Source organism: Limulus polyphemus, unplaced genomic scaffold (assembly GCF_000517525.1).
Source record: "Limulus polyphemus unplaced genomic scaffold, Limulus_polyphemus-2.1.2 Scaffold2208, whole genome shotgun sequence".
NCBI classification, from domain to species: domain Eukaryota; kingdom Metazoa; phylum Arthropoda; class Merostomata; order Xiphosura; family Limulidae; genus Limulus; species Limulus polyphemus.
In genome coordinates, this window is record NW_013667818.1 from 42,712 (window position 1) to 53,745 (window position 11,034).

General features: G+C 31.3%; 1 protein-coding gene across 1 annotated transcript in view; it reads left to right on the top strand.

The window, feature by feature from the left end:
• The window catches only part of LOC106466266 (von Willebrand factor D and EGF domain-containing protein-like), a 90,725-nt gene that overhangs the window by 37,184 nt on the left and 42,507 nt on the right, over nucleotides 1-11,034 (top strand). The window contains exons 12-13 of the mRNA XM_022394239.1: nucleotides 8,036-8,871; nucleotides 9,147-9,389. Coding sequence (XP_022249947.1) covers nucleotides 8,036-8,871; nucleotides 9,147-9,389 — 1,079 coding nt within the window. The remainder of the gene's footprint in view (nucleotides 1-8,035; nucleotides 8,872-9,146; nucleotides 9,390-11,034) is intronic.

Sequence of the window (11,034 nt, forward strand, 5' to 3'; positions counted from 1 at the left end):
TCACCATAAGCTGTGGTCATGAATAGTGGGTCGCGATTCTAAAAAGTTTGGGAACCCCTGACTTAGATAATAAAACAGAAGGATTAAAACTGTTGTTAACATTATTCACCTTAAAGTATTTATTCATATATTATCTACAAGTTTCAGTTTGATTTAGTGATTCAATATTTGATCAAATAAACCATATAGAGCTATAATGGTCAACCAGTATCCTCCATGCTCTCATGTCATTTAACATGATTTGTTCTTATAATTTCTCACAGTTAGCAAGACATATGAGTTTGAGCTCTTACTTGTTTTGTTACAACTGTTGATGTCTTTGTTCTAAAATATTCTTGTAGTTAATGAGAGAAAAGTAGTAGGACACTACTGGTTTGAGATGGACATTTATTTTGCTTGTTTAGCATTGGTCTTCCTATCAAGTTGTGATTTTTTTTTTCAAACATCAGTTTTCTGTGTGTATAATGTGTGCTGCTTTTTAACACTTTCTTAATTTGAAGTTTGTTTTGTTTATTTTTTTGTCAAACCATTTCCAAGTATTAAAAGCTTTACTGTTTTCTTGTGACCTTGTAAAACTTAAATTGTTTAGTTCATGTTCTTACTTTTGAATTTCATGTTTTTTTCCTTCAACCCTTGGTTTTTTGATGCTCAGTAACTACTATATGGTCTGTTTATTCTGGAAAGTTTTAGAAAGTTAAAGGCAGGTGTTTTGTTTTTCTTTTTACCTTTTCTTTATTAAGGAATAGAGATAAGTATCTGATAAAAAGTCATTAGACCTGTTTTTCTTTTGTTTTTGAATTTAAAAGTTTCTTTTTCATTCCTCTGGCATCATGTGTGCATATATATATCTTGTTTATTTTCTTCATTCTCTAAACATTCCTTCTCTGGAGTGTCACAAAGCAAACTTGTATATTTGTTTGCCTGTTTGACATTTCACTTAGCACATTTAATTGGGAAAAGTATTCAATGGGGCCAATATTCCCCATTTTCTCAAATGGTTGCAATAATATTGTTAAATAATATATACATGTCTTGCTTATTTACAGATGTTAAATTGAATAATGTAAATAATAGCTCAGGATCATACTTTTTTCAGTCACTTTTCACAATATAGGAACATGCAAGTATCACTTTTATTTTTTTGTAGCTCATTTTACTCAATCATTACATTGAATTAATAATAAACAAAATGTGAAATTGGTTTCTATATACTTTATTGCATAAGACATACATGAACTGAACAGCAAGAAAAACAATACTTACTGACCACTACTGCTACAACTACAGATGTTACTTATTAGTATCAACATGTTTGAAACACATGTACTGGATCTGTTTGATTCTTCCAAACTTGAAACATTGTTTGATAAGTCCAGTTCTCACTAAATTTCAATTGGGAAACTTAAGTGTTGTTTGGCTTTTCAATTGCTGAATCAGAGTTTTGATCACAGTTTAATATGTAGGCTTATGATAATTTGTGAGCATAACATACATAGATCATCTGTAGATTCTAGAATATATATATATATACTATAAAGATGCAGTAATTTGTATTGTCAAAAAGTGTTATTTTATAGGGGTTGACCTTTTAGTGCACTTAAAAGAGCACTTGCCTAGAGTGCTAGAGATCTCGGACTTACTCTCCCAGCTCAGGTGGTGCAAAATCAAGATTACCATGTAGATACATGGATCTAAATAACTATTATTTTAACCACATTTAAAACTCATTTCACACCCTTGGTGCTTACTGATATACTAGTGAACCCATCAGCATATGATCCACATTTATAGGGCCACTATAATGTAAATTTGATGACTGAACTACCATTTTGCACTTTTTTCAGTTTAATGATCGTTGCTGCTACAATGCAAATTTAATTTCTCTAACCAAGTTATGAACATTAATTTGTTTACTTATTTATGTGGTATAATGTAAATCAATGACAAATCTAGCAAACCTGTGGACCTATGGGCCTCTATAGTGCAAATTTAATGCTTTAACTACTAAGAGGTTGGATGAAAAGTTTTGGGGCTGAGTCATTTCTTTGGCACCATTTAGCAAACCCATAAAAGTGTGTTTTTGCAATATACCCTGGTTCTTTAAGGGGTTAATTAGGTGAAAATGTTTACCTTTGTGCAAACCCCAGTGCAGAGATGATTCATTTGGCACCACTTAGAAATTAATCTATCAATTTAGGTGAAAGGTTTTTTGGGCAATCCCCAGGTTCCTCAAGTGGTTGGGTGAAAATTTTTACCTTTGTGGAAACATCAGGGCTGAAACTATTCATTTGGTACCGTTTACTGAGGCGTGGGCCTATGGTCCACATTTACTGGGCTGCTTTGATACAAATTTAATTCTTGAATTACTATATTTACATACTTCAATGTAAATCAGTGCCAAATTTGTGGTCTGCTTCCATGGAAGCCCCTTAAAAGTGTTTTTGTAAAATACCTGGGCTTCCTAAGGGGTTGGGTGAAAAATTTTACCTTTGTGCAAACCTCGGAAACAAGACAATTCATTAGGTACTAGCTAGAAGTCAGTGAGTCCAGTAGTTTAGGAGAAGTGGTTTGGGGAAATCCCCAGGTTTCCCAAAGGGGTAGGGTGAAAAACTTACATTTGTGTAAACGTCAGGACAGAGACTATTTGTTTTGTATCATTGACTACTAAGGGGTTGAGTGAAAAACTTTGCTTTTGTACAAACATCAGGGCTGAGACAAATTGTTTGGCACTATTTAGCAAACCTGTGAGCCATAGACCCACATTTACGGGGCTACTATAATGGAAATTGAATGCTTGAACTACTATTCAGTTTAATGATCATTGCCACTATATTTAATTTCTTTAACCAAGTTATGAATGGTAATTAGTAATCCTATTTGTTTACCTGCTCTAATGTAATCTATGCCAAATATGGGGTTCACTTTTGGGAGAATCCCCATAAAAGTGTTTCTGCAAAATACCCAGGTTCCCTAAGGGGTTGGGTGAAAAGTTTTACCTTTGTGCAAAGAATACAGATTATAGTTGGTGAGCATTATTATTTAGAAATATAGTTACAGTGACAGAAACTAATGTTTTGTTAGTAAGGAAAGGAAAATGCATGTTGTTGGAGGGGAGAAGGATCCTCTCTGGGGAAATGTTACTATTTTACTGCCACAGAAAGAAACTAGCTCTTGTACATATGTTTGATTACTCATAGGTATAAAGAGGATTGATTACATTATGTTAACACAATTTTGAATATCCAAATCAGCATGAAATAGTAATTGTCACTATAAAGCCCTGGTAAAACGAGATGTATGAGAACTTCATTTTGACATTCTTTGACATTTCATAGATAATGTGATGCCCACGAAAATTGATTGTTTTTAGGAAGGGTATGCAACAGCTCTTTCTGATGCAAAATATTCATACATTCAGATCGGGGATTTACAATTTCCAAGATAAGGCTATCCATTATATTTAATGTCATTGCATAACCAGGAATATAGATCAATTTGGGGCACCATGTCAATCCAGCAAGAAACATGCAAAACTTCAAATCCAAGCAAAAGTAAGTAAATTGTGGTGTCTTCTAATAGCTGAGAATCCATGAATACAAATGTTAGTGGCAAAAATCGTACACGTGTTCCTGTACCAGTATGCACATAATGATGAAGAATTTCTGTTTGGAAAAGTGACACAAGTCAAATGCACACAAATTTTCACATTATATCTATTTAACTGTTGCAATCTCAAGCAGCTGGAAAATGAAATAGATGTTCATACTACTCCATGCAAAGACATACTGGTGAAGTAACTGGTACAGCATCTATGGATTTCTGTGCGATATCGGACTGTTGAAACGGGCAATTGGAAACTGTCATCCTTATACACTAGATGGATTATGGAAAGCAAGCATGGAGAAGTGGTGTGCTCTAGATATGATGAAGCTTTTGCAATGGAAATTCTGCCATAGGGCTACTGTCAAAATTCATGATCATCAGATAGAGCATGACTAGTATCAGGTTTTTATAGTCATTATTCTTTACAGTAGGTGCCAGTGACTAGTTTGCAATAAATTTAAACAATAAATGGACAGCACACAATCTACTTGTTTTAGAATAATATATTCAAAATGAGTCAAATGTATATACAAATGTTTGTTACACAGTTCATCTCCAAAGTTGTATCCAGAGCTTTAATTAATGTTTTTTTGTTTTTTTTGTCAAGAGTCTACACAGGCTAGTTCAGTTTCTTTAGAATCCAATTGATAATACAATCAGTGATAAATTCACTTACGTTACCCTGTGGGTTAAGTTATATCCAGAACTTTAAATAATTCTCTTTTACATCAAAAGTCCACACAGAATGGTTTAATTACTTTAGAAACCAACTGACAAGATGAATTATTCTTCTGTACTCTGTTATTATAACGCAATCTGTGATTATTGCACTTTAAAAGTCACCACTATAACTGTTGGCTACCACAGCTATATCCAGAGCTTTAAATAATTGTTTCCTTTTTGTCAAAGTCCACACGAGTAGGTTCAATTACTTTAGAACATCCTTTGACAAGACAAATTATTCTCCTCTATCTCTGTTATTACAATACACTTTAGAAATCACAACAATATGCTTTTTATGACTAAACTCACAATCACGCAATTTAGATCTAGCTCTCTGTGTCACTTTCTCTTACTTTGTCTTTCACTAACTTATTTCCTTGCACTAACTTGATCACACATTTGTATATATATTGCTCGACTGAGGTCTAGAACTTTCTACAAATTACGTGTTACATATTACAATTTCTAATAGCCTAAAACTGAGTTAAATTGTACTTTTGATTTAGTATTTAAGTAAATGCCGATATGTATCCAATTTATGATATTTGCCAACAAGATTGATACACACAGTTTCTTCTTTAATACAAAAATGTTTTGATATATAAACAACAATACAATTTACAATAACAGTTATTACAAATAGTTATTACAAACAGTGATTTATAATCAAAAGTTTCACAAACTTACAAGCAATACAAAGTCTTCTTTCTAGTCTGGAACTTTTTTGATATCTTGTTGAGGGTTGACGATGAGCGAGTTAATTTCGAGTTGACTTAGGTGTAATTCACTTAACAGGGAGCTAGCTAGCCCTGTAGTTCTCGCTGATCACATGCCGATTACAGGTCGAATTTCTTCCGATTATGTTAGATAATGTTTTCGTAAAAGTACTAATGTCTTATGTGAAATCCACTGAAGTTAAATGGTTTGTAATATTCGAAATTTATAAATGATCCTGGTCAAATATCTGAAGTTTCCCGATTGATAAGCATTATAGCTTCTGAAGTTTATAGCACACCAATTACAGTAACCCAATAATAGATACTGTTTTTAGACATGTTGCATTGGTTATATTTATAGCCGTGTGGAGAGTTTCTCGAAAATTCAGATTACGTAACAATACAAAGCTACACTGGTGTTTACATATGCACATATATTGTTGATTCTTACACTTGAAAATCTTCTACAACTTTAAAGAATAGGCTGGAGTTTTGCTATCCATATTTAACAGTATACATTATTTACATTTCTAAATATAAATTAAATTTAAACAAACACTGATATTAAAATAAATATATAACAATAAATCCGTTACATATGAGACATTATGATGTAACAGTATTTGCTTAAAGCAATGAGAAAAATTCAGAAGGTTCGAGTAACATGACGTCAATTCACAACAATTGAACTACACAACAAATGATTCATAAACAGTTATGTAAATGAACCTGCGATAAATTATCACGTCTAAAAATACTAGATATTGTTAGCTTCCAACTGAAGTTTTGTTTTTATTAGCTTTAGCTTAGTAGATTCTCGTTTCTGATAGATTCAACTCCCTCTACTCCTTTCCTAAGAACTTTAGTTTTAACACTTTCATTCTTCTACTTCTGGTCAACAGACTTTATAGAGTGGTATAACTTGCTCACAGAACAACATTAGGTAAGTTCAATCAAATCTTTTTCCCATCAGATATGTAAAGTAAACTCAGTTTCGTTGTATTTCAAGAGCTGGAATGTCCTATTGACTACAGTCTATGTTTAAGTCCCTACAATCCTTGGGGAATCAGTAGGAGAAGAATTGATCATTTTGTGTATTTCTTGACACAGATAATATAAATTTTTAAAGATTTAGTTTTGAAACTGGTTAGTAGAATGAATTTATAATGGACAGACAACCTGCTTGAAGATTTCTTCGTTAGAGACAATGTTTTGGTAAATTTCCATGAATCTTCTTCAATGTATCAAAATGTAGTCTCCAACAAAGAAACCTTCCAGCAGGTTGTTCTTTATAAACCCATTTTACCAACTGATACACCTGCTAATCATGAACTTCAAAAGAATTGAAACTGGTTTACCGTATGTCTGAACATCCACTTTATGTTACCTTTTTCTATTTCATATTCGTTCATGGTAGATAGTTTAAGTTTAATGCAAGCATTATGATATAGATAGTTTATATAGCATGGGTGTCATGTTTAGTTATTTTTAGAAGCAATACTTTATGGTACATTTGTTTACATAACTGTTTACGAATCATACTTTGTTTACTTCAATTGTTATGAATTATCAATAGTTTATAATAGTGAAATTATTGCTTTATGTTGCTAGAATATTCTGAGTTTCTCATTGGTTTAATTGAGCATTATTGCCTCAGAATATCTAGTATTGCATGGAATGTTCTAGACTTCTGTTGGGATATAAATATACATTGAAAAATCATTACTTGGGTCTAGACTGCATGATCATTAATTTACTGATAAAGAGTGTATAGTGATGATTCTTAAAGTGAAATTATCACAGACTGTATTGTAATAAAAGAGTAGAGAATAATAATTCATTGTGTGAATTGTGTTCTAAAGTAACCAAACCAGATGATGTGGACTTTAAAGCTCTGGATACAACTGTGGTAACCAACAGTGTAAAAAACATATGTATATACATTTGATTTGTTTTTAATATATTATTTTAAAACAAGCGGACTGTGTTTCTGTTTGTTTAAGTTGAAATTTATTGCCAGCAATTCATAGACACCTACTGTAGGTGTAGTTATTCTAAAACTATATTATTATATGCCAGGTTAACTTGGAAAACAAATATGCTTGTATTATTAATATGAATGAGAAATTAAATTGATAATATAAAAATATCTGTCTTTCACTTAAATTTTTATATCAATATCTGTTTTTCTCTTTAAAATTACTAATTGGGTCAATATGGCTCCTTTTGACTTTTTAAATGTTTCTAAATTATTGATCCACCAAATTGCTTGTGAGTCCATTACTTTATTGGTTATGGGGTTTCTTAATATCATAGGAGGTACACAAAAAGTACAAATCAAAAATACCATCATTATTACAGTTAATACTAATAATTACTACTGTGATACTATGTATTGTACAGAAAAAATAAGTGATTCCACCCAATTTTTATGGTCAGTTGTTTACATTGAGTGTTGTAATAGGCAAAACATAACATTACTGAATATAATACAATATGTATACCCACCTAGAAGTGAATGGTATAAAAAAATATCTTGGTAATTTCAGAGCTAATCTGCAATATTTACCTCTAATAATTCATGGCTATGTACATTTACAGATTTATTTATGGTTAAGAAAATCAGTACTAGGCCATGGCTATAAAATGTTGTACAAAAGAAATCTATAAAGCTCTTTATTCAAGTAAATGTAGAATATATTCAAGTGAAAGTACTATATTTAGTAGCTCCCAGGAACACATACAATAAATGTAATATATTAGACCTGTATATATATGTACGTATATCTGTATGCTGAGATAATACAAGCGTTACTCATAATGGATTGGTAGTTTTACTATCTAAGTATCTTCCACTAGAAGCCCATATTAACACTACTTATTGGATTTTCAAATCTTTATAATAATACAATATAGAAATAAATGTTTCTTAGGAATTATTTAGGTTTTGCATTTAATCCTAAATGAAATGATTATGTCTGTGATTTTTTCAGTTTAGATTCTGGAGAGAGTCTGTTCGATGAAATCCCGTATGAAACTTTCACTTCATCCAACCATCATAGTTGTATGTGTAGTTCTCCTGTATTCAAGCCCACTTCTCATTCAAATAGGAATTTAGGTGTTTCAAAATACTCTGTTTTCTCACAGAATGGATATGTGTTTCATAATCATCATGAATGCAATTCATCCAACAATCTTAACTGTGTGAAATCCTGTGAAGTTCCAAAAATACTTGACTTTCACCATTTGTTATATCACATTGATATAACAAAAACTGTGGTATTAGAAAAAGGGTATAAAATTGTGGAAGAAAATGGTGAAGTGCGAGATATAAACATAAATAAGCGGTATTCTGGAATTAGTAATGAATTCTATTGGTTGAATAATAAATCATCAGGATATAATGAGACAGATATCAAACCAGATGTGAAGAAAAGTAGCTCATATTTTTTAGAGATTCCTCTTCAGAGAGATAGGCCTTTTTCTACTGAAAATTCAAAATCACAGATTGTCAAACCTTTTCAGTTTAAAAATGTAACTAAGAGGAAGTTTCAACATACCAGAGAGAAGTGGGATATTAAATCACGAAAAGAGAGAGCTCCACGTGGAGACATACCAGTACACATGGTTCTGCCCTTCACATCTAAAAGCGACTTAGCTTTATTTCCTTCTAGTGAATCGGTTACACGGTGGCCAACACCAAGTGGTAGGACAAAAGAAAAAATAGTAAACATCTGCACTGATGTATTGACAAATTCCACAATAGCTCAGGCATGCTCTCAGTATTTGGAAAAACACATGTTAGAAGCTATTGGCATATGTGTATTAGGTGAGTTTTTACTGGAGTAGCTATTTTACTTTCAGAAGCTTTCAAATTTCTAAGTCTTCCAAGTGATTCAGATGTTAGGAGTATATTAAGCTATATTGGAATTACATTTAAAAAACAATCACACAACAATTAAGAGAAATTAATGTATATTTCCTTCTCCAAATTTTGCTCATTCAATTGTCTCAAAATCGTGATGAAAGTAAAATAAGTGTATACAAGCCTTTACCACCCTGAAGATAATTTTGTATCAGCAATACTGTATTTGAGTTTTGTAGATGTCACTCTGACCGATGAACCTGACTGGGCTAAATACTCTATCCCACTGCTTGAATCTCGTTGTGAAGAGGAAGTCCTGAGACAGCATGTAGACTTGACGAAAGATGAGAAAGGGTTATATCTCCAAGATATAATTCGTGCTCTTAGTTGTCCAGAGGGCTGTAATGATCATGGCCAGTGTGTAGAAGAAAACTGTCTTTGTGATAAAGATTATTATGGAATAGATTGCAGTTTGTACAAAGGTAATGTGGAAATACCTCAGTTATATCATTGATAGAAAGCAATTAAGCACTTTAGAATATATGAAAAAGTTTAATTATGCGAAGTCCATTATTATGCACTTATATAAGCTTATACAAAAACTCTTGGTTGAATCTGATTTCAAATAGATACAGAAAAGCTGTAAGAACAAGAAATTGGATTTAATACAGCCAACAGCATAAACATTTGAAATAGAGGTAGTAATAACTTTTTCCAATATTAATTTACTGTTGTGATCCATAGATCTACATTATTGTGAGAAACTAGCTTTTTATAATAGTTTTGTGGCTTTTTTATAGACTATAAGTCTAAAGATATTTACTTTTATGCATAAAATATTTAGATATCTCAAATTGCATCTAACACAAAATTGGTCTTCAACTTTTTTCAGCATATATGAAAATGTAATGGACTAAACAAAATGCCACTAGAACAAGGTCAGACAAAATCACTTTATTAAATGTCACAACATAAATCTAAAAAAGAAACTTTTATACAACTAGAATACAAATTTTATCACTCACAAAAAACAGTTAGTAAACTTGTACCTGGCCAGGACTAGGTACAAAATCAATAAACAATACGACATATATCTCAATGTGATTAATATCAATAAATGTCAAAGAAATTAGGAAAAAAACCAGAAAAGTAATAAACCTAATTCACCAGAGAATAACACAATTTTTCAAAGTTAAACCACTTCTCAATATCAGGAACAATATTGAGAAAAAATTCTTTCTAACTTTATCTCAAGATTAAGGAAGTCTTTTTATTTAGTGGTTAGGCCACAAGGTTACATCTCATTTGACTAGCTATTACCATAAATCTACATAATCTTTCACAACATTAATATCTGTACATCACTGCTAGAGAAAGCTGGTTTCAGTTTCATAATATATACTGTGCTCTAGATAGAAGGTGAATTATCTCTTTAATGTAACTAATTATTCCTAGTTGAACTAAATGACAGAATGAATAATAAATAAAAGATAACTGAAACCGTAACAAAATGAAAGTAGAATTATCTTTCTCACAAATGAAAATTGATGTTAAAAACCACTCTGTATGCAGTATCTATACATGTATAAGTTCATATTTATGTGTCTATATATATAATAATTGTAGTAATAATGTATGAACTGTAGTAAATAAAATTACTGTAATTTAAAACATTTACAGCATTAGAAATAATTGTGGAAACAGAGGACAACGTGGGTGTATAATGCAACTTACACAAGGTATAATAATATTTTCTGTGCAAAAATGAAGTTTTAACATGGCACATTGTGATTGGGTGTCATTCAGAAAACCAAAATGAAAATGCCAAATCTCATATAATGCATTGTGCTAATTTTTGGGCATATTTTCTCAATACAGTTTGCAATATATATATATATATATATATGTATTGTTACGTATTAGAATTTCGAATAGTCCAAAGCCGAGTTAACTGATAGTTTAAATTTAGTAGTTAAATTGTACTTTGGATTTAGTATTTAAATATATGCCAATATTTTAGTCAATTTACGATATTTGCCAACAAGATTGATACAAACCGTCTTTGTTTTTAATACAAATACATTTTAATATACACACAACAGTACAATTTGTAATAACAATTATTAC